The sequence below is a fragment of the Mustela lutreola genome, chromosome 10 (assembly GCF_030435805.1).
Source record: "Mustela lutreola isolate mMusLut2 chromosome 10, mMusLut2.pri, whole genome shotgun sequence".
NCBI classification, from domain to species: domain Eukaryota; kingdom Metazoa; phylum Chordata; class Mammalia; order Carnivora; family Mustelidae; genus Mustela; species Mustela lutreola.
The window spans coordinates 109896383-109920412 of NC_081299.1; the positions used below are offsets into that span (position 1 = coordinate 109896383).

The window sequence follows — 24030 nt, forward strand, 5'->3', positions numbered from 1 at the left end:
CTCGCACTCGCACACACGCACGCCCGCTCCCCGCCCCTCGGCGCCCTCCATCCCGGCGCCCACGCGGCCCGGGCCCCCGCGCGCCCCCGCCGCCAGCTCCCCGGCCCGCGCCCCGCGGTTCCATCCGCGGGCCCGCTGACGTTGCGAGTTCAGAATAAAGGGCGAATCGCGGAGCCGGAGATGGTGCGCTCCCCCACCCCCCTCCTTTGTTTCTGACTCGCCCAGGGTGAAGAAGACAGACCTAAACCCAGCCGAAGAGAGCGGCTCCCGGGGCGGGGATGGGGGGTGGGAAGGGCGCGGGACCCACGCTCGCACCTGCGGCCGGAGCCCGGGGTGGAGCCCGAGACAGCTACCCGCCCGACCTGCCCGGACGGCCCGCGGAGGCGGCGGGAACGGATAATGGAGAGAGATCTAGCAAAACCGAGAGAACCTAGATCGAGAAGGTCTCCCTCCCAAACAAAAACAAGAGCGGGAGGTGGGAGGGCGCTCGACTGAGGGAGAACTGGCATCTGGAATTCACACTCCCTGGGTGGTGGAGATAGTGGCCTGGGTAGGTCAGGTGTTGGGGAAAAGTTTTCTGTGCCCCGAGGAGGGGGGTATGGATGGGTAGGGGCGCGCGGGGGGAGTGGAGTTCGTATTAATCCACATTGCTACCAGTTTGCAAAGCCTCAGGCCTTCTTTGAGCCTCCTAAGTACGAAGTGGACATACGTGTGATCTCCATTGCACATGGAGAAGAGTGAGACTCGGGATGGCCCAGGGATACGCAGACACACACGGTAAGTACTGGCGGGAGTACATTTCTCCGTCTCCAAAGCCATTGTCTAGAGTACCATGTGGCTTTAAATATAAGCTCCAGGTGAGGCTAAAACTTCCTCGCTATCTCTTCCTGCTGCCCTCACCTGGAAGCACCCCATCCTAGTCCAGTGGAGGAAAGGGCTCTGTGCCCAGAGGATGCCCTGACTGGAGAGACCTCTGCTGATGCCTCCTACACCAGATCTGCCTCGGAGCTGACAGACCAACATCTTAGCTTCATTTTTTTCCAGTACATATTTAAGGGCAGGTGGGGAGTCAGGAAACCCAGGTTTGGGTACCAGTTTCATCTTCACTACTTTGTGGCCTTTGGTCAAGTCACTGAATATTTTTTTTAATTTAAATTTTAAATTTTATTTATTTGAGAAAGAGAGAGAGGAGCAGAGGAGAGGGACAAGCAGACTACACACTGAACGCAGGGCCCCATGCGGGGCGCCATCATGCACCCCGAGATCATGACCCGAGCCGAAACCCAGAGTCGGGCATTTAACCCACTGAGCCACCCAGGCACCCCAAGTCACTGAATTTCATCAGGACTCTCTTCCTCAACATATTAAATGGTGAGGGATGAACTGCCAATTCTATCAACAAGGAAAGTTAGTGGAATATAGGAGATGACCTGTGGAAGTCCTATGAAAATCTGCAAGTATTGCCCTCTAGGGCTAATTATTGAATGATAATAAGCTAACAGAAACATTGCCTGGCATATGGTAGACATGCAATAACCACAAAATGAATACAAATCCCTGGCACACAAGAGCAGGGAAAATGAAGAACTTTTTCTTCTGGAGGCGTCTCAAGATAAAAGAAAATATTGACCAATTTTGTGGTTTCAGGAATGGGGCGGTCTTGCCTTTTTCTGGCATCTGTCAAATGAAGGAGGGGCTTTTCTCTTTCCCGGCACCCCCTTTCCTCCTAATCCCAATGATATTCCTCTTAACCTCTTTTCATTTACCAGAGTAATTAATTCCTCTATTTTAGACTGATACAGACATTTAGCCTTTCAAAATGCTCTTATATATCATTTCTTTAAATCTTTAGTGCCACCTTGTGAGGTATACAGAATAAATATTATTCCCACTTGGAAAATGAGGAATTGGCATGGCAGATCAATCCACTTGCCCAAGTTTATGCAGCAAGTTACTAGCTAAATGGATTAGAATCCAGGTGTTCTGACTCCAGTCCACTGTTTAGGCTTTGTATACACACACACACACACACACACACACTCCTCTCCCCTTTCACCATCTCTGTTTCTCGCTCCCTGTTGAAAAAGTGCTTTAAAGGGAATCAGAAAATCCAGGGTATCTTCATAAATGAGGAAGCAAAATGTCCCAGTGTACTGGGGAGGAAAAAGGAGGAGGCATGCTCTTTTGAGGGCTTGCTGGCCAGGCGGATGAGAGCGGTTTGGATTTATAAGTTAAATAGATTCTGGCTTATGGGAGACAAGTGATTCATGATTTGCCCCATCTTCCTCCTTTCTCCTCCTTTGAAAAGTCAACGAATATTTGAGTGTCTGCTGTATGCAAGGTACTGGGGTCCTTGTGCTAGAGTTTTGTGGAACATTAGGCAGAGGGACTGGTAAAATATCAGAACCCTCCCAAGTAATTTTCAGATCAGAACAGATGCATGGGGGTGGAGAACCTTTCCTGCCTATTTGCTCCTGATGATGTTACATAAATCTCTGGATTTTTCTCTCACTAACCTGTACTGCTTCTCTGTCTCCTCTTACTGTCCTGCCCCTACCTCCCTTCGCTTTGCCTCCCGTGGTCCTGTTACTCATACCCTCTCCCTGGGCCACACTCATCCCAGGCCTGTTCTTCAGCTGACTTCTCTCTCATCAGGTGAACCTCGTGGCACCTGAATTGGGATCTTTGACTTGGGGCTGTTTCCAAGGATCAATTCTTTTTTTTTTTTTTTTTTTTTTTAAAGATTTTATTTATTTATTTGACAGAGAGAGATCACAAGTAGGCAGAGAGGCAGGCAGAGAGAGAGAGGAGGAAGCAGGCTCCCCGCTGAGCAGAGAGCCTGATGTGGGACTCGATCCCAGGACCCTGAGATCATGACCTGAGCTGAAGGCAGCGGCTTAACCCACTGAGCCACCCAGGCGCCCCTCCAAGGATCAATTCTTTTTTTTTTTTTTTTTTTTTTAAAGATTTTATTTATTTATTTGACAGAGAGAGATCACAAGTAGGCAGAGAGGCAGGCAGAGAGAGAGAGGAGGAAGCAGGCTCCCCGCTGAGCAGAGAGCCTGATGTGGGACTCGATCCCAGGACCCTGAGATCATGACCTGAGCTGAAGGCAGCGGCTTAACCCACTGAGCCACCCAGGCGCCCCTCCAAGGATCAATTCTTTTTTTTTTTTTTTTTTTTTTAAAGATTTTATTTATTTATTTGACAGAGAGAAATTACAAGTACACTGAGAGGCAGGCAGAGAGAGAGAGAAGGAAGCAGGCTCCCCGCTGAGCAGAGAGCCCGATGCGGGACTCCATCCCAGGACCCTGAGATCATGACCCGAGCCGAAGGCAGCGGCTTAACCCACTGAGCCACCCAGGCGCCCCCAAGGATCAATTCTTAAGTGAGAAATCTCAGAGTGAGAATTTACCGGTGCTTTTTTTTTTTTTTTTTTTTTTTTTTTAACACATTGTCACAGCACTGTCTCCTCAGTGAGCTGGATACCCTGATACACACAAGCCACAAAGACGACTCAAGCCTATTTCTGTCTTTTGGTGGAGCGAAGATACCAGGAGGATTCGTGATGGGGTGACCTCCCTAACGGTATCATCGTGGGTAAGACGCAAGTCCAGCAACTTTATTCTTCACTTGACTGTTTTATAAGCCACTCCCCGTAAGGGAGGAAGAAAGGAGCTATCAGCGATAGGACTGTTGAGTTGCTGCTTGCAAGTTTACTGGGCAAAAACTTGCTGTCCAAAGGGTTAGCTAAAAACAGTGCCTTGGCTTTGTAGAGTAAATGGGACATTTGACGAGGGCCTTTCAATCTACGGAAGAGAGTCATTAGAAGCACATGAGACGTCAAGGAAAATGCTATTTTTAAAGGGTAAAAATAAAGCGCCACTAGTAATGTAATCGGCTCTGTAAATCTTGAAAACGAAGTCTTTGGGGCATCTGGGTGACTCAGTTGGCTAAGCACTGGACTCTTGACTGTGGCTCAGGTGATGATCTCAGGGTCAAGGAATCGTGCCCTGAGTTGGGCTCTGTGCACTGGGTATGGAGTCTGCCTGGGATGCTCTCCCCAACCCCCACAACTCACATGTGAGCATGCCAGGTTGTCTCTAAAAAGAATATTTAAAAAATATTTTAAAAATGTATGTAAGGGGTGCCTAGGTAGCTCAGTCGTTAGGTGTCTGCCTTTGGCTCAGGTCATGATCCTAGGGTCCTGGATTCAAGTCCTGTATTGGGCTCCCTGCTCAGCGGGAAGCGGGCTTCTCCCTCTCCCACTCTCCCTGCTTGTCCTCTCTCTCCTGCTGTGTCTCTGTCAAATAAATAAATAAAATATTTTAAAAAATGTATGTAAGTCTTTGATCCTTAATAAAGAAATGCCAACTTAAAAAAAGGGGGGGTATTTATTTATTTGACAGAGAGAGAGCACAAGTAGGGGATCAGCAGGCAGAGGGAGAATCAGGTTCTCCACCAAGCAGGGGGCCCAACGTGGGGCTTGATCCCAGGACCGTGGGATCATGACCTGAGCTAAAGGCAGCTGCTTAACTGACTGAGTCACCCATGTGTCCCAGAAATGCCACCTTCTGGCATCAGACATCCTGAGGGTAAGGCTCACTTTTTACACTTCTTGGTATCCTTAGTTGGGTAGGCACAATGGAAGCAGGCAAATAATAGGAGGAATGGTTTAAGAAAACTCTCTGTTCTTCTTTTTTTTTTTGGTTAAGATTTATTTTAGAGAGAGTGAGTGAGAGAGGGCGTGTGTGGGGGCAGGGGCAGATTGAGAGGCAGAGAACCTTAAGCAGACTCCCCGCCTGGGGAGCACAAGGCGGGGCTTGATGCCTTGACCCTGAGATCATGACCTGAGCTGAAATCAAGAGTTGGTTGCTTAGGGGCCCCTGGGTGGCTCAGTGGGTTAAGGCCTCTCCCTTCTGCTCAGGTCATGATCCCAGGGTCCTGGGATCGAGCCCCGAATTGGGCTCTCTGCTCAGCAGGGAGCCTGCTTCCTCCTTTCTCTCTGCCTGCCTCTCTGCCTACTTGTGATCTCTGTCAAATAAATAAATAAAATCTAAAAAAAAAAAAAAGAGTTGGTTGCTTAACTGACTGAGCGACCCGGGCACCCCAGAAGTCTGTTTTTTTTTTTTTTTTTTTTTTTTAAAGATCATGACCTGCGCTGAAGACAGAGGCTTTAACCCACTGAGCCACCCAGGCACCCCGAGAAGTCCATTCTTTTTCTCTCTCTTTTTTTTTTAAGATTTTATTTATTTGTCAGAGAGAGAGGATAAGCAGAGAGAGCAGCAGGCAGAGCAGGCAGAGGGAGGAGCAGGCTCCTTGCTGAGCAAGGAGCCTAATGTGGGACTCGATCCCAGGACCCCGGGATCATGACCTGAGCCCAAGGCAGCCACCTAACCAACTGAGCCACCCAGGTGTCCTCCCAGAGAAGTGTCTGTTCTTGTTCTTCTTATTCCAAAGAGTTATCTTGCCAAGAGGAAGGGAGGCACACATAATCCTGCTTGGAAGGAAGTTTCTGTTTATTTGAAAAAACTATGTAACTCATAAAATGCTGCAATTAAAATAATAACCCCAAATGAAGGCAGTTTCATTTTAATATAAAAAAGGGAAAAAAATTTTTTAAAGGTACCTAAAGTGACCCACAAAGGAAAAAAAAAAGCAAAGGAATTTAGATCTTAGCTCTTAGCTATAATATGACAAAGTCTTAGGGCTTAACATGAGTGTGAGTTAAACCATGGAGAAAAGGGAGAGGGAATGGGGAAAAGGGAGATGGCTAGAAAGGCCTTTATTTTTTCCCTTATTTCTTGAGCTGCTGATTAGTGCAGTGGGAGAGTTGACGGGAATCTGATCTTTCTGTATACTGATTTTGTAGCCCCAGGCTGGAGACAGGAATCAATCTTATTGTCTATTATTAGTGTTTGCAATGTTCTTAGTGCTTTATATATATTATCTAATCCTTATAGTCCTATGAGGAAGGTACTTTATTACCCTCATTTTTAAAAAGATTTATTTATTTATTTGACAGACAGAGATCACAAGCAGGCAGAGAGGCAGGCAGAGAGAAAGGAGGAAGCAGGCTCCCTGCTGAGGGGAGAGCCCGATGCAGGGCTTGATCCCAGGACGCTGGGACCATGACCCAAGCTGAAGGCAGAGGCCTTAACCCCCTTAGCCACCCAGGCACCCCTATTACTCTCATTTTTTAAAAAGATTTTTTGAGAGAGAGAGAGAGTGGACAAGCAGGGAGAGGCAAAGGGAGAGGGAGAGAGAGAAACAGACTCCCCAGTGAGCACGGAGCCCAACATGGGGTTCAGTTTCAAGACCCTGAGATCATGACCTGTGCTGAAATCAAGAGTCGGGTGCTTAACTGACAGCCCCTTCCAGGTCTATTACCCTTATCTTACAGATGAGGACACTGAGCCACAGGGAGACTAAACAGCATTCTCAAAGCCTGACAACTTTGACAGATTTGAACTCAGGCTGTCTGTGGCTACCGAATATTTTATGTTCAACATCAAAAGAAAGTAACAAAATATATACAGGGCTTACAGAAGACCAGTGAGGGATTGTGCTATGCTGTTTTTGCTATGATTTGAGGATGCCATAACTTCCTGGCATTAGTGACATCCCCACAACCACTGCTTTCAAGAGAATCGAAATTGACACCAGAATTTATCATTTGCTTTGACATACTTTAAATATCCTTTGGATGGAAGCAGTGCCTTCTCTATCTCTGGTGTAAAGCCAACGCATCCCTCATCTCATGAATTCCCATAAATAGATATTAACCCCAAAGAAATAAAAACTTGTATCTTTCCACAAAATGGATTTTTATTGTAGTCATACATGGTTTCTCAGTGCCACAGAAAACTGCAATGTAGGAACAATTTTTGGATGGTTCTTTACAGAAACATGATGAGTTTTCAAAAAAATGAAGTGTGTAGGAATGTGGTTAATGAAAAGTAAAAGGGGTCAAGAGAAGACAGGATGCATAGCATGAACATCAAATGATTATTTTTTAAACCCCTCTGAGCTCTGATAACCCATTTCTCAAGTAAGATCCCAACAAAATTCATCAGAAACTGAAGTGATTGTACTGTCAAATACAAGGAATACCTTTGTTTATCTGATAAGAAAACCACAAGAAAAGTGGGCTGGGGCACAGACTTATTCTCAGCTCATCACTGGGAGTCTTGGTGTCTGTGTCAACTGTCCACGAATTAGCAGACTACTTGGAGTTGGGTTAGAACGACAAGCACAAAACCCAAGGCTCTTCTTCAACACCTGTGGTCAGCGGGGAAAACCTGCGGCGACGCCAGGGGGGGAGTCACGCCATTCTCTTCACCTCGCTGTCACCATCTTATCTTCTGCTTGCTGACCTCGATGTCACTTGAGAGCTCTCCCTGCTTCGGCTGTGCAGTCCAGAAGCCAGAACTTCCTCTAGGAAACTGAGCAGAAGATTGGAGGTTACTCAGAGAAGGAAAAAAAGCATCTCCAAAAATAGATTATCTCGCGCATGACATAGAGGTGAATGAAGGATATCACAATTAGTATTCAAGAGGTACTGGTCTGATCTGTGCGTGCAGAAGCATCAGTTGAACACTCAAACTTGTGGACTAGAAGGAATGCCCCTCAGTGCTCTTCCCCAAGATTCTCCCTGTTTTTTAGCACTAAACCTGTAAGATCTGTTAAGACTGAGATTTCCAGTTTGAAATTTCTAGTTAGGACCCCAATTTTTGAAAAATCTAAATCTATCCATCTATCTATCTATTTTAGAGAGAGAGAGAGAGAGCACAAGTGGGGAGAAGAATAGAAGGGAAGAAGAGGGAGGGGGAAAAATCTCAAGCAGACTCCACGCTAAACACAGAGCCTGATGCAGGGCTGAATCTCACAACCCTGAGACCATGGCCTGAGCTGAAATCGAAAGTCGGATGCTTTGGACGCCTGGGTGGCTCAGTCGTTAATCGTCTGCTTTCGGCTCAGGTCATGATCCCAGGGTCTTGGGATCAAGTCCCGCATCAGGCTCACTGCTCCGTGGGAAGCCTGCTTCTCCCTCTCCCACTCCCCCTGCTTGTATTCCCTCTTTCATTGTCTCTGTCAAATAAATAAAATCTTGAAGAAAAAAATAAAAGTCAGATGCTTCACCAACTGAGCCCCCCAGGCACCCAGGACCCAGAATTTTTAAGGGCAAGGTTGCCGTATTAACTGAGAACTGTGTTACATCAACACCTCTTGTTTGACTCTTAAAATGGCCTCAGAACGTGGACTGTGCCTCTAGTCTCCTCCTCAGCTGGAGGACTCTGCAAAGTGGCACCAGAGTTGATTTTCTAAAACACAGATGGTATCCTATTGTGTACTTTCACCTCGTCAGCTTGAAAACCTTAATTTTGCTTACGGAATACTGTACAGATTAAAATTCAAGGCCCTTCATAATGTATCCTCATAATTAACTAAGACTTGTATTTATTTTGTTCCTGATAACTGTATTAAGCCACATGTGTATGTGTATATGTATGTGTGAACAAGATGCTATTATCCTCATTTGAAAGATGATGGAACCAAGCTATAGGGGTGAAGGGACTTGCCAAGCTCAATGTAGCCAGGAAGTGGCTCAGCTGGGCTTCAAGCTCAGGCTCTGGAACCTGTACCCCGGGTACCACGCACACTGCTGCTCGCTTGTCTGGCTCCACTTCCCACCAGGCCACCCAGCAGCGCCCAGCCACTTGCTCTCCCCCAAACACCTCCTGAGCTTTCCCCGCTGTATGTTGTGCTCTTAAGTCCTGTGTCTGAAACGACAGATGGCCCTTTTCTGTCTGACGAAATCCTTTTTATCTTTTAAGGCGAGGACTGAAAGTTCCCAGACTCCGTCAGGCTGGTCGGATCCTTCTCATCCCTGCAACTCTCTTTGTTGTCCCGGTATTTTAGCTCTGTGTTCTTGCTCCTCAGGTCCTCTCCCTGTTCCTGTCTACTGCACTAGACTTTGAGCTGCTTATGGTGGGTCTAGGGCTTCAGCTTGGATCTCCAGGGCTTAGCACATAGGCTGATATCTAGTAGGGCCCCAATAGTGGCATCCTAAATAAATGAACTCATTAAAATAGCTACCATTAAGCATCCAACTCTTGGTTTCAGCTCAGGTTGTGACCTCGTGGTCGTGGGACTGAGCCGAGTTGGGCTCTGTGCTCAGCTTGGAGTCTGCTTCAGATTCTCTCTCCCTCCTGCTCACTCACACTCTCTCTCTCTCTCTCTCAAATAAATAAATAAAATCTTAAATAGCTACGTGTTGGCCAGAGAGCCTTCGCTTTGATACTGGAGTCTGGGGGCAGTGTAGTAAGTGTCACTCTGGGGAGACAGGTCTGTAGCAGAGGGCTGGAGGGATGACCAGGTAGGTACCTAATCATTACCATTGTTTCCCACTTTTAGATCTGGCAGATTCTGGACTTGGAGGACTTAAATTCCAAACTCCTTTGCAAAAGAAAAAAAAGATGATAAAGTAGAGGGAAAGGAGTAGAAGTGAAATTTATTTATTTCACTAATGAAATCCAGGTACTTCTGTGTGGCCTGGTTTTTGGCCAGTTGGACTGGAGACACTTCAAGGGCAGAAAACAAGTATCAGGGAATGAGGGAGCATTGCTTTCTTGAGAGAGAACACAAGAAGTCTCTGACTGGTGACTTACAGTAAGAACGGAACAAATGGGCTGGGAAGCCCTATGGGAATTTACCAGGTGATTTCTGCTTCACTTCAGACTCTGCAACCATTGCAAAGAAAAGAAGTAACTTCACTGAAATTATACTTCAAGATCCTCCTCTGTGTATCAACAAGACCCCACATTCTTGACGGCAAAGAGAAAATACTATTTATATTTGCCAAGTCTAATTTTGTTTCCGAGGGCCATTGTGACTTTTTAAAAAGTATCTATTTGAGGACTTTGATGAGTCACTGCAGAATGCTTTAAAAATTATGGGCGAGGAACATATTGGTATCTATACCCCAAATTTAGACTATGTTTAAAAACATAACAACAGAAGAATGATTTTTGTTTTTTAGCTTTTTTTGGGGGGGCACATTGAGATTTATTTATTTAATTTAAATTCAATTAGCCAACATATAGTACATCACTAGTTTTTGATGCAGTGCTCACTGATTCATTAATTGCATGTAACACCCAGTGCTCATCACATTGCATGCCCCTTCACGCCCATTATTCAGTTATCCATTCCCCCCTTCCTCCTTGCCTTCCACAACCCTCAGTTTGTTTCCCAGAGTCTAGAGTCTCTCACAGTTTGTCTCCCTCTCTGATTTCTTCCCACTCAGTTTTCCCTCCCTTCCCTGATTCCTACCTTTAAAGGACTCTTTGAGATAGATGCACAATCACAACTCAATGTGAGACAGCATATAAACGAAGATGGTACCAGGCGCTAACAGAGGGGGTTAAGCTTCTGCTTGTCTTGGTTGTGGTGTCATTGTTTCCAACTTTATGGAGAGAAGCAAGGTGGGCAGAAAAAAGCCCTGATTTTATTTTATTTTATTTATTTAGAGGTGGGGAGAAGCAGAAGGATGGGGAGAGAATCTTAAGTAGGTGCCCACCCTGGAGCCTGAGGTGGGACTCGATCTCACAACCCTGAGATCACGACCAGAGCCAAAATCAAGAGTCTGTCACTTCACCAACTGAGCCACCCAGGTGCCCCCAAAGCCCTGATTTTAAAAAGTCAACATTAAGGGGCGTCTGGGTGGCTCAGTAGGTGAAGCGACTGACTTATGATTTTGGCTCAGGTCATGCTCTCATGGGTCACAAGACTGATCTCGGTCTGCCCTGCCCTCAGTGGGGTAGTCTGTTTGAGACTCTCTCTCCTTCCCTAGCCCCGACCCCCAACTTGCACCCATGTCCCTATACACTCTCTCAAATATATAAAAAAATCTTAAAAAAAAAAAAAGTCAATCTCAAAAACTCTTGCATCATGTATTGGAAAAAGAGGTTTTTCACTTTTCAGTCTTCGGTAAGGAACTAGGGATTAACACTTAAAGGACTTTAGATTTTAATTATTAAAGTAATTGAGTTGAACAACTGTGCTCCTAAACAAAGCTATATAACAAGACAATCGATCTATCATCTATATCTTCCTCTTTTTTCACTATATTCCACAGATAGAAGTTATATCTGGGTTTCTTTTCTTTTTTCTTTTTTTAAGATTTTATTTATTTGAGAGAGTGAATGAGAGAGAGAGAGAGAGAGAGCATGAGAAGGGAGAGGGTCAGAGGGAGAAACAGACTCCCTGCTGAGCAGGGAGCCCGATATAGGACTCAATCCCAGGACCCGAGGATCATGACCTGAGCTGAAGGCAGTCGCTTACCCAAATGAGCCACCCAGGCGCCCTATATGTGAGTTTCTTAATAATAAAAAACCAAGGACACCAAAGGAAGCTAGAGTCAAATGTTAAGTGGTATAATGAAACAAAATTAATGGAATTTATAGGAAGCAGGAACCCAGAAAAAGACCTTCTGGAAAAGCATGAGAAAAAAAAAACACCCCCAAATATTTGCCATAATGGAGTAATAATTTTCTAATTACAGCCAAACACTTAGCTGGAGATGCTGGAAGATAGGAGTGGGTGAGAGAGAAGGATACAATGGAACCTTTAATAGCCCAGAACACTGACAAATCCTCTCAATTTCCACTGCTTCCAGCCGTCAGAGCTACTACTGGTGTCTCATACCTCTTTGCTTTTGCACATACTATTCCCTCCCCGGGAAGGCGGCCCCACCCCTTGGTACTTTATCTGAACTGTACATCTGTTACAACTCAACTCTCATATTAGCAATCCTTTAGGAATTCCTTTGTCTACATGTCTTTTTTTCACATAAGCCTACAAGCTTTTTGAGGATGCAAGTAATACAGGAATACATTGTTCTGGCAAAAGTGTTAAATAGTACACATAAAGCTCAAGTCTCCTGGATCTTTCTTCTCCCCATTGCTCTTTCCAGAGGTAACAATTTGATTAACACATATTTATTAACTGCCTACTATGTATCAGGCCCTGTTCTAGAAGCTGTGAATACAGCAATAAGCAAAGCATAAAAAAAAAAAAAAAAATTCTTCCCTCACGGGATTTATATTCCAATGGAAGAAGGGAGAAGATAAATGAAATTAATAAGTAAAATGCAATAATATCACACCAGCAATAATAATGGTGAGCTCATATCACTGTACGTGAGGTTCTCATGAGATAAAAACTATCCCACTTTATAAAGGAAGTGAGGCTCAGAGAAGCCAAGGTCTTGTATCTTGGAAGTGACAGAGTCAAGATACAAACCGAGGTTATCTGGCTTCAGAGTTTGTTTTTCTAAGCATGACGTGGCACTGCCTCTCTATAGCACATGAGATGAAGAAAGTGCTATGCAGAAAAATACAGCTGGTTGAAAGAGAGTTGGAGGTGGTGTTGGTGGTGTGAGATTTTAAATCCTGGGGTCAAGGAAGGCCTCACTGAGAAACTGACATTTGAGCCAAGACCTGAATGGGGCAAGGGAAGCTATCTGGGGGAAGGTCAAGTGCAAAGGGACTGAGGCCTGGTGTGTTCAGGGAACAGAGAGGAGGCTAGTGTGGCTGGAGTGAAGGTATTGGGTAGTAAGAGATAAGACCGGGATGTTAAGGAAGGGGATGGGGGACGGGGGGAGCATGAAGATGAGATCACATGAGGCCTGGCAGCTTACTGTAAGGATTCTGATTTTTACTTCTGAGTAAGACGGGTAACCCCTGGAGGCTTCGGTGCAGAGATAAGACTGTAGAGTCAAGGGTGAGGCAGTTGTAACAATCCAGGTGGGAAATGGTAGTGTCCTGGACCAGGACAGCAGTGGTGAGAGGGTTTCAGCTTCTAGACATATTTTGAAGGAAAGGATCTAAAGATTTTCTGATGAATCATGATGTAGGTGTGAGAGAAAGAGGGGAGTCAAGAAAACACCAAGGTTTTTGGCCTAAGCAGCTAGAAGGATGGATACGCAATGAACTAAGATGCAAAGTCTGAGGAAGGATCGTATTTAGAAAGATGTATCAGAAGCCTGGTCTTGATCATGTTAAATATGGATAATTAGACATTCAAACAGAAGTGTCAAGTAGACAGCTGAATATACAAATCTGGAGTTTGGGGGAGAAGTTCAGACTAGAAACCGTGGTTCTTAATGGGGAGAGGTGCGAGAGAGATGTGATTTTATCCCCAGGGGACATCTGGCAAGGCCTGGATATATTTCTGTAGCTGTAACTGGTGGAATGCCACTGGCACCACTGCCTAGACACCAGGGACGTTGCTGAACGTCCCACAAAGCACAGCACAGTTCATTACAACAAAGACATATCTGGTCCCGAACACGAACAGTGCTGAGGCTGAAAAGCTCTGGATGAGAGAGATAAATTTAGGAGTCAGTAGCGGACAGATTTGAAAGCCATGAGCCTGGAAGAGATTGCCAAGGAAGTGGGTATAGATAGAGAAGAGAGGTGGTCTAAGGACAGAGTTCCAGGGATTCCAAAGATAGGCGAAATGAACCAAAGTGACAGAGAAGGAAGAGCCAGTGAGGCAGGAAGACCAGGAGACTACTGTTTCTGGAAACTAAGAGATAAAGGTGTTTCCAAGGGAAGAGATTGATCAAATGTTATTGACAGGTCAAGTAAAATGGGAGCTAAAAGTTGACTCTCAGTTTAGCCATGCGGAGGTCCCTGGGGGCCACAGTAAGAATATTCTGGAGAGTGATGGGGGTGAGAGCCTGAGCAGATTGAGGCTTAAAAGAATATGTGGATTCAAGAGAATATGTAAGGAGAGGAATTAGAGACAATGATTAGAAACTGTTCTTCAAGACTTTTGGCTACAAAAGAGAACACGGAAATGATACAGAACCTGGAAAGAGAAAGGAGGCTAGTAGAGGGTTTTTAAAGGCGGAGGCGGGGGCGGGGAGTGGGGGGAAGTCAGTATGTTTCTATGCTTCTATGAATGATCCACTAGCGTGGGAAAAACTGAGGAAAGAGGAGTCAGTGTAGAGTGATTATCTTAGAGTAGGTGAGGGATGAGACCTGGTGCCTATGTGGGGGGGCTGAGCTAGGCTAGGAACACTGGGCCCAGTGGATGGGACAGATGGCAGAGGGGGTGGTGGAAGTGAGAGCCTGGGGAGTTCTTTTCTAATGTCTTCACTTACCAGTTAATGTACTTTTTTTTTTTTTTTTAAGATTTTATTTATTTATTTGACAGAGAGAGAGATCACAAGTAGGCGGAGAGGCAGGCAGAGAGAGAGAGAGAGAGACAATGAAGCAGGTTCCCCAGTGATCAGAGAGCCCAATATGGGGCTCGATCCCAGGACCCTGGGATCATGACCCGAGCCGAAGGCAGAGGCTTTAATCCACTGAGCCACCCAGGTGCCCCAAGTTAATGTACATCTTGAGTAATATCTTTCTGATCTGTGATTCCGTAATAAAAAATAGAAGCTAAATTTAGAGTTTGCTGAGTGAACACCTGAATCAGATTCATATTTCCATTTTATTTTATTTTATATATTTGAGAGAGAGAGCACATGAATGAGAGAACACAAGCAGGGGGAGCAGCAGAGGGAGAGGGAGAAGCAGGCTTCTCACTGAGCAGGGAGCCGGAGGCGGGACATGATCCTGGGACTTCAGGATCATGACCTGAGCTAAATGCTTAAATGACTGAGCCACCCAGGTACCCCCAGGTTCCTATTTTTTAAAAAAAGTTAAGACCTCTTCTTAAATGTCACCTGTCATGCTAAATATTTCCTAAATATCCAACAGCAATTTTATCAGGAGCAAGGAAAACCATTGGCATTCAGCACTGATGTCTGAAAGCAGGAATCTTATACACAGCTCTTCACTGTATATATGATTTACCCACAAAGAAATCCTCCTTATTCTGCAAATGTGCTGCTCCTCTTTATTATTATTATCTTTTAAGTTCCTGTCCTCAATTTTGCTGTTCCTTAGCCCTGACTTCTCTTTCTATGAAAATCCAACTTATTCTTTAAGCTCCAGCTCAAATGCTGTCTCCTCTGTGAAGTATCTCCTAATTAATTTGCCTGAATTATCTTATTTAGGACATATTTTATTTAAGCTACATGCATTAACACTTCTCAAAATAAAAAAAATTATTTAAATTCAATTAATTAACACATAATATATTATTAGTTTCAGAGGTAGAGGTCAGTGATTCATCAGTTGTATATAACACCCAGGGCTCATTACATCACGTGTCTTACTTAATGCCTACCACCCAGTTACCCTAGCTCTCCATCCTCCCTCCCCTCCAGCAACCCTGTTGGTTTCCTAGAGTTGAGAGTCTCTTATGGTCTGTCTCTGATTTCATCTTGCTTTATTCTTCCCTCTCTTCCCCTATGATATCTGCTTTGTTTTTTAAATTCCACATATGAGTGAGATCTTAATTGTCTTTCTCTGACTTACTTTCCTTAGCATAAGCACCCTTAGCACCCTCTAGTTCTAACCACATCATTGTAAATGGCAAGATTTCCTTTTTTTGATGGCTGAGCAATATTCCACCGTGTGTATACCACATCTTCTTTTTTCTTTTTTTTTTTTTAAAGATTTTATTAATTTATTTGACAGAGGGAGAGAGATCACAAGTAGGCAGAGCAGCACGCAGAGAGAGAGGGGGAAGCAGGCTTCCTGCTGAGCAGAGAGCCCGATGTGGGGCTCGATCCCTAGACCCTGAGATCATGACCTGGGTTGAAGGCAGAGGCTTAACCCACTGAGCCTCCCAGGCATCCAATACCACATCTTCTTTATCCATTCATCTGTTGATGGACATCTAGACTCTTTTCATAGTTTGGCTATTGTGGACATTGCTGCTATAAACACTGGGGTGCAGGTGCCCCTTCGGATCACTGCATTTCTATCTTTGGGGTAAATACCCAGTAGCACTTCTCAAATTTTTGTGCCTGAAAACCCCTAACAACAGAAGAGAATGCATTTATTATTATTATTATTATTTTAAAGATTTTATTTATTTGTCAGACAGAGGGAAAGAGAGCGAGCACAGGCAGACAGAATGGCAGGCAGAGGCAGAGGGAGAAAGAAGCAGGCTCCCTGCTGAGCAAGGAGCCTGATGCGGGACTCGATCCCAGGACGCTGGGATCATGACCCAAGCTGAAGGCAGCTGCTTAACCAACTGAGCCACCCAGGCATCCCTATTATTTTTTAATTAGGCTCCACGCCCAATGTGAGGCTTGAACTCATGATCCTGAGATCAAGAGCCACATGTTCTGCCAGCTGAGCCAGCCAGGTGCCCCTGAATTTATTAGCCTCAAGGGTACAGTCCAGGGGCGCCTGGGTGGCTCAGTGGGTCATGATCAGCTCGGGTCATGATCTCAGGGTCCTGGGATCGAGCCCGGCATCGGGCTCTTCACTCAGCGGGGAGCCTGCTTCTCTCTCTCTGCCTGCTTGTGATCTCTGTCTGTCAAATAAATAAATAAATAAATAAATAAATAATCTTAAAAAAAAAAAAATGGGGGGTTCAGTCCAAATTGGTTTATGACCTTAACCCTTTCTTTGAGGTCTGGTATTCTGTTAAAACTCCATTCAAATTTTGTTATTTTTCATAAAAGGACCTTTTAAATTTTGATGTAAGCATATTTTAAGGTACTAATCAGTTTAATTATTTAATTCTACCTCTGACCATCTCCCCAGATTATAAGAAAATGGACTCTCCAAAAGATGCGTCATGTTTATTTTGTGCCTTTTTGTGTCCTTGAGATTAATTATGTCCTGATTTGAGAAATAAAAAATTTTTGATTGCCCTCCACTGGACCACACAATCAAAGATAAGGACATCTTATTTTCTTTGTATTTTAGACCCTGACTTGAATAATGTCTTGTATAAAGCAGTTATTCAATAAATAATTCTCCTCTTGCTCCTAAACAATATAATCATACCTAATCTGTCAATATCCTTGGCTCACATTTCTTCTTGCTGCTCTTTGATAGAAACAGTAATAGTAAATAAGACAAGGCTAAACTAAACAAAAAGCCAACAACTCAAATGTAGATGGACAGGTGAACAGAGAAGTAAATGGTGGTATGTTTGCACAGTAAAATGTTCCAGAGCACTGAAAAATGAGTGAACAAAGGTTACATGGTACAATACAGATGAATCTTAGAAGCAATGTTGAGTAAAAAGAAATATGAAACCATTTTTTTAAGTTCAAAAATAAGCAAAGCTAAATAACGCATTGTTTAGAAACATATAGAAATAATATTTTATTTCTATATTTTTTCTATAGAAAAAAATTTTATCACTTATTTCTATAAGTGATAAAAATCTCCCACCAAAGCAAGGGAACTAAATACAAAATGTAGCATGGTGCTTGCCTGCTGTAGGGAGGTAAGGGGTATCATTGGAGAGGAATACAAGCAGATCCATGTTATTGGCAATTTCCTAGTTCTTGGGTTTGGTGAAGGATTCCAGGGTGTTCATTATATTATTATGCTTTCTAACTTGTATGTTACATATATTTATTTATAAATATAAAAAAACTATTATTAAAATACAATAAAGGGAAAAAAACGCTGAATGGGTTTCTTTACTCTGGAGTGTCTCAGAATCTTTAACATACTAATGTGAACTGTGACTTTCCAAGAAAAGTATGCAGTATTTTCTAAATTTAGTTGGCTATAGAACATTTTTTTAAGGTAATACCTATGAATACCCAATAAATATTGAACAGTTTCTCTAGGAGAGACCCTAGGAAACCCTGAATTAAGACAGAAAATATTTCCTTGATTATAACCAATTCCATGGAGGTTACTTTATTCGATGACACTGTCTTACAAACAATATTAACTGCCTGTTAAACAGTGTAGCTACTCCTTCCCAGTTCCCACCTTAGTACTGGACACCTGACTTATAAAAACAAAACACAACAAAACGCAAAACAAAAGAATTCTTCCACTGAGAAGAAATAGGACAAAAAAGCAACCAATGGGATTCTGCTGATGTATCTGGCTTGGTATGTGTATCACTCACTGGGGTGTTGTGTGAGGAGAAAGGATTACCCTCTTAGTCCACAGGGAAAAGATGGACTCCTCAAGGACAGGACTGCCTGTAATATTACTTACAGAGAGGTCTTGAAAGGGGGTTATCATCTGAAAACAAAAAGAGCGAGAGATGTATTTTCCCACCATGTGGAACACTCAAGACCACATCAATCCATCAGAGCCACCACAGCGATAGTAGAATGGTGGCCACCATAAAAAAACACAAGAAATGAAGCCCCATAGAACCTACTGGTAGCAAGCATGGCTGCCAAAGACTCTGCGCGCCTATGAATTACAGAGGTGCTGACTCCGACAGCCTCAAAGGTAACACTGGAAGTGAGCACAAATGGAACTTGAGCTACTAAAAAATATTTGTCCTCATCGACCACAAAGGTCATCCGGCAATGGGGCTACCTTCCTAGTAAATGTCATCACCACCCCAGTATATTCCTACTTGGGATAATAATGTAATTCTGCCTTTGAATAATGTTGAAGTCAAGGTTTTCAAAACAAGTGATTTGGAGATAAAGGTCATGACAGAGGGGGTGATGATGAATCATATCTGAAGTCCCTTTTGCTTTGTGTCCCCCAAATAGAAGAATTGTAACAGTAGCAGCGTCAACCAGTAACAGAGTGCTTACCCTGTGCCAGATTCTCTTCCAAGCATTTCCTTTTTAAAAAGATTTTATTTATTTATTTGACAGAGATGACAAGCAGGCAGAGAGGCAGGCAGAGAGAGGGGGGGAAGCAGGCTCCCTCTTGAGCAGAGAGCCCAATGTGGTGCTCGATCCCAGGATCCTGGGATCATGACCTGAGCCGAAGGCAGAGGCTTTAACCCACTGAGCCACCCAGGCGCCCCACTTCCAAGCATTTTCTATATATTCTATTATACAGTTGTCACAACAATGATATGAGAGAGCTATTATGACCTCTCTTTTATAAGTGAGTAACTGAGGCGTGAAAAAGGTGAAGTAGTTTGGGTAAAATCGTGTAAGTGGACACATGGCAAAAGTGAGATTTAAAAAAGGTAATCTGGTACTGGAACTCATGCTCTTGACTTCTATGCTATACTGCCTTTTAAAAGACCAAAGTGGGGGTGCCTGGGTGGCTCAGTGGGTTAAAGCCTCTGCCTTTGGCTCAGGTCATGATCCCAGGGTCTTGGGATCGAGCCCCGCATCTGAGCTCTCTGCTCAGCAGGGAACCTGCTTCCTCTCTGCTTCCTTCCTGCTTCCTCTCTCTGCCTGCTTCTCTGCCTACTTGTGATATCTGTCTGTCAAATAAATAAATAAAATCTTTAAAAAATAATAATAAAAAAATAAAAGACCAAATTGGGCAATGCCTGGGTGGCGCAGTCCTTAAGCACCTACTTTCAGCTCAGGTCATAGTCCCAGGGTCCTGGGATCGAGCCCCACATTGGGGGGGCTCCTCTCTGAGTGGGGAGCTGCTTCTCCCTCTCCCTCTGCCTGCTGCTGCCCCTAGTTGTGCATGCTTTCTCTCTCTGTCAAACAAGTAAATGAAATCTTTAAAAAACAAAACAAAACAAGACCAAAGGGTATCATGTCATCGGCAAGTGTGAAAGTTTGACTTCTTTGCCAATACAGCAGCAATGTCCACAACAGCCAAAATACAGAAAGAGCCCAGCTGTCCTTTGACAGATGAATGGATAAAGAAGATGTAGTATAGATGCATGATGGAATATCACTCAGCCATCAAAAATGAAATCTTGCCATTTACAACAATGTGGATGGAACTAGAGGGTATTATGCTAAGTGAATTCAGTCAGTCAGAGAAAGGCAATTATCTATGATTTCACTCATATATGGAAGTTAAGAAACAAGACAGAGGATCATAGGGGAAGAAAGGAAAGAATAAAACAAGAGGAAATAGGAGAGGAAGAGAAACTATGAGACTCTTAATCATAAGAAACACACAGGATTGCTGGAGGGGCGGTGGGTGGGGTAACTGGGTGATGGACATGAAGGAGGCACGTGATATAATGAGCACTGGGTGTTACATGCAACTGATGAATCACTGAACTCTACCTCTGAAATTAATAATATATGTTAATTAAATTTAAATTTAAAAAAGATATTAAATAAATGAAAGACTAAACGGTACCAAAAGGTGATCTGTAAATCACAGGTGCTATTCAGCCCAGAGACTCTAACAATAATCCCAGTGAAAGAACAGATATCCTGACAGATGTGTCTTTCTGCTGTAGAAGGTAATACGGCTTTGGTGGGGGAATGACAACTTGGGGCTGTGCCGAGGATAACCAACTACTTTAGTACGTAATAATCCCAATGACATCGAATTGTTGACTTTAAAAAATCTGCTGAACAATTTCGTATTTTTTATTATAAAAAACGTAGAAATGTAGATAATATAGGAAGAAAACAACTCACTTCTGTGTCACTCCATAGAGTTAGCAATGTTGAACTTTCCTTCCATTTCCAACTTTTTATTGTTTCACCCAACAAAGCCCGAAACAAATAAGCAAGTATGTACTGGGTCTTACATACTACACAAAAAGGCATATCCTATAAACTTGTAAGAGATAAGAACATCTTCCTAAGATGCAACATTCTGGCTACAAGAGACAAACTGTTCAACCAAGTTTACGCAAAGGAGAAAGGTGTACCAGATGGCAAGGGGCTAGGGGTGAGATGGAGGGATGTGGGAAGGGGATGAGGGGTGCTCTGTGACCAGACAGTATCTACCTCTGATTCTCTTGCCTCTGTGTCTTTCTCATTTACTGGTCTCTCAGCTTCACGCTGTTTATCTGCTTCTTTCTTCTTTCCCTGTATTTGAGTTGAAATAAACTCTTTCCTTTCCTTTTCTTTTTTTTTTTTTTAACCCAACCTTCTCCATACACATTAATGATTTTTTTAAAAAGACTGTATTTATTTGAGAGAAAGAGAGAGCGAGCATGAGGCAGAGGGAGAGGGAGAAGCAGACTCCCTGCTGAGCAGGGAGCCCCATGCATCATGACCTGAGCAGAAGGCAGCCCCTTCACGGACTGAGCCACCCAGGCACCCCCACATTGTTGATTTTTAAGTTTAACTTAATTTTTAAGAATCAGGAGCAGCTGACCTCAGTGTTGCAAGGGTATGGAGTAAAGGTTCAAACTGGTAAAACCTTTCTGGCTGGCAAATTAGTAATTTAGTATCTTAAAATGTTTATGCTCTGCGACTCTTGATCTTGGGGTGGTGAGTTCAAGCTCCATGTTGGGTGAAAAGCCTACTTAAAAAAATGTTTATGCTCTCTGAGGCAGTAATTTCATCTTAACATTGCTAGCGGTGCACGAATCTAGGATCACACAAGCTTGAACTTGAATTCCAGCTTTGCACTTCCTTGCTGTGTGACCTAAGATCAATTACTTCATTTCTCCATGTTCTGGTTTCTTCATTTGAAAAACAGAATCACAATATTAATTCTTGGATCATGATTAAAAGAGAAAATATATGTAATGAAGTCACCAGAGTGTCCGGCATATATAGTATATATTCAACTATTACTATCCCAAGTGAACAACTGGGCAGGTATGTAAGGATGTACATAAAATAATGCTTATTACAGCATTATTTATAAGCATGAAAAATTATAAACAATTAATACTAAATAATTTTGTTCACCTCTGTAAATCCAGTTTTACAATAGCTCCTGGAATATAGTAGGTGCTCAATAAGTGTTGAATGAACAAAAAACAGAACTAGTTGAATAAACTGGGGCACAATCTGACAACAGAATGTTATGCAGTCACTATAAAAAATGATATATTTGAGTATTTTTATTGAAAGTATATGTATAGCATATTCCCTTTTAAAAATATATGTGTACACATTGATAAAGAAGATTTCAAAGGCTATATATGTACTTCAAAATGTTGACACTGCCCATGGTGGGATGGTGGCAGTGTGGATATCTCTATTACCTGCTTTTTGCTCAGCTGTATTAAAATTTTTTTCCTACAAGTATTATGTATTGATTTTGCAATGAAAAGTGATTTTTAATTTTACACAATTATGCACAAATAAACTGGATTTGAGAAAGGCCTAGATTTGACTCTTGGGTTAAATCCATTTTTTTTTTAAAGATTTTATTTATTTGACAGAGACAGAGAGAGCAACAGAGATAGAGAGAGAGAGAGAGATAGCACAAGCAACGGGAGTGACAGGCAGAGGAAGTAGGCTCTTCGAGGAGCAGAGAGACTGACTTGGGGGCTTGATCCCAGGACCCTGGGATCGTGACCTGAGCTGAAGGCAGACACTTAATGACTGAGCCACCCAGGTGTCCCAAATCCAGCTTTTTTTAAAAAAAAGTGTCTTATTAGAGTTATTCATTTATATATCTATTTTCCCATTAGACACTGAAATACTTAGAAATATAGAACATGCCTTCATCTTTCTAGCATCTTGCACAAAACTTTGCATATAACTGGCACTCAATAAATGCTTGTCAGTGACCTGTGATACACTCCATCATGACTCTTGCAATGGTGGCTAACACTCTAGTCCCCGAAGGAAAGTATCCCCCCTCCCCCAGCATCTCTACAGAGACAGTGAGGATTCCAACAGTTTCAAAACTGATCCTGAAATGTCCGTAAGTGAACAAGAAATGTCCTCTGGATTCCTCTTCCTTTGAAATGCAAATTCTGTTACAGGATCCTAATTTTTCTGTAAATAATTCAGAGATCGAACCAACTCCTGGTTACAGGAGAAGGTCCAAGTTTCTAGTGTTACTTGTTTAGGTAGAAATCTATAAAGTACCTGTTGATGATATGAAGCAGCTTCCTCCTACCTTGTAATTTATTTACAGAAATTCAAAATGCCAGCTGTTTTCTAAGCCCTAAACTATACTCTCTACAAAAAAACCCTGTACTCTCTATATTGTTACTGACTTACTCTGTTAGGGGTATCTTATTACCAACCCTCAGGCATCATCTTAGGTAGTGGTGAACTAACAGCTGTAGCTGGTTAATCATCAAGTTAACCATTTTTATTCAAAGAGCAAGGCTGTCTTAAATCTCATTCTTAATTACATGTGGATGACAAAAATCTTAAAAAACACTAGATGATTCTTCACTTTACTATTTTCCCACCTTTGGTTTACAGTATTTCTTAGCAGGCAGAAAGCTTCACATATTGTCCATTTGGTAAAAACAAACTTTGCCTACCTTAATAAGTGACATTTATAAGTAAGAGATTAAAATAATCATAGCTAGATAAATCTTCTTAAAATATAATTTCAACTGAGTGCTTAGGTGCCTATCCTGGAAACAAACAGTTCAAGTTCAGCTTTGTCACTTATTTAGCTCCATGGCTTTGGACAAGGTTTTCACTTCCTTAAAACCTCAATCTCATCTGAAAAATGAAGTTGGTGACAGTAATAAAAATTTTTACTTTGTTAGGTCATCAGGAGACTGAAACAAAACTGAATGGGTAAGGCAATACAATCCAATAGAAATGTAAAGCAAGTTACAAATGTGAGCTTCTGTGTAATTCTAAATGTTCTAACTGTATTAGAAAGGTAAAAAACAAAGGTAAAATTAATTTTAATAGCATATTTGACTTAACCCAAAAATCCCAAACATTATTAACTTCTAAAATTTATTAATGAGCTATTTTACACTTCTTTTTTTGGTACTAAGTCTTTGCAATTTGATATATATTTTATACCTGTAGCACACCTCAAATTAGACTAGCCACATTTCAGGTGCTCAACAGCTACACATGACTTGTGGAGAGCATATTGGAGAGCACAGGTATAACATTGTCTAGCACATAGTATGTACTAAATAAATTTTAGTTCTTGGTATCATCATGACTGCCTTTTTAGGAATTGCTATGATCAGTGTTTCTCCAAGTACATGACTCATAATACTAGCTAATATCTTCTAGATATTAGTTCTAGAGCAATGGCATTAAAAAACACTGAATTACATAGTAAGAAAACTATTCCTTTTTAATTTTTTTAAAATCTTTCTGATTATATCAAG

The 24030-nt window shown here is 42.7% G+C and overlaps 1 protein-coding gene and 1 long non-coding RNA gene across 4 annotated transcripts in view; one reads left to right on the forward strand and one right to left on the reverse strand.

The window, feature by feature from the left end:
- The first annotated feature begins 125 nt into the window (after positions 1–125).
- Positions 126–17569, forward strand: LOC131810336 (uncharacterized). Of its 2 annotated transcripts, XR_009345544.1 has the most exons (3): positions 126–777; positions 3464–3600; positions 9418–17569. It is a non-coding gene; the product is annotated as an uncharacterized LOC131810336 (long non-coding RNA). The 2 variants fall into 2 exon arrangements; XR_009345543.1 differs by lacking the exon at positions 9418–17569 and having other exon boundaries at positions 3464–4340.
- VPS45 (vacuolar protein sorting 45 homolog) overlaps positions 6804–24030 on the reverse strand; it is a 69107-nt gene continuing 51880 nt past the window's right edge. For both annotated transcript variants that reach the window (XM_059138135.1, XM_059138134.1), the window contains one exon: positions 6804–7445. In XM_059138135.1, coding sequence (XP_058994118.1) covers positions 7358–7445 — 88 coding nt within the window. In that variant the 3' untranslated portion in view covers positions 6804–7357. The remainder of the gene's footprint in view (positions 7446–24030) is intronic.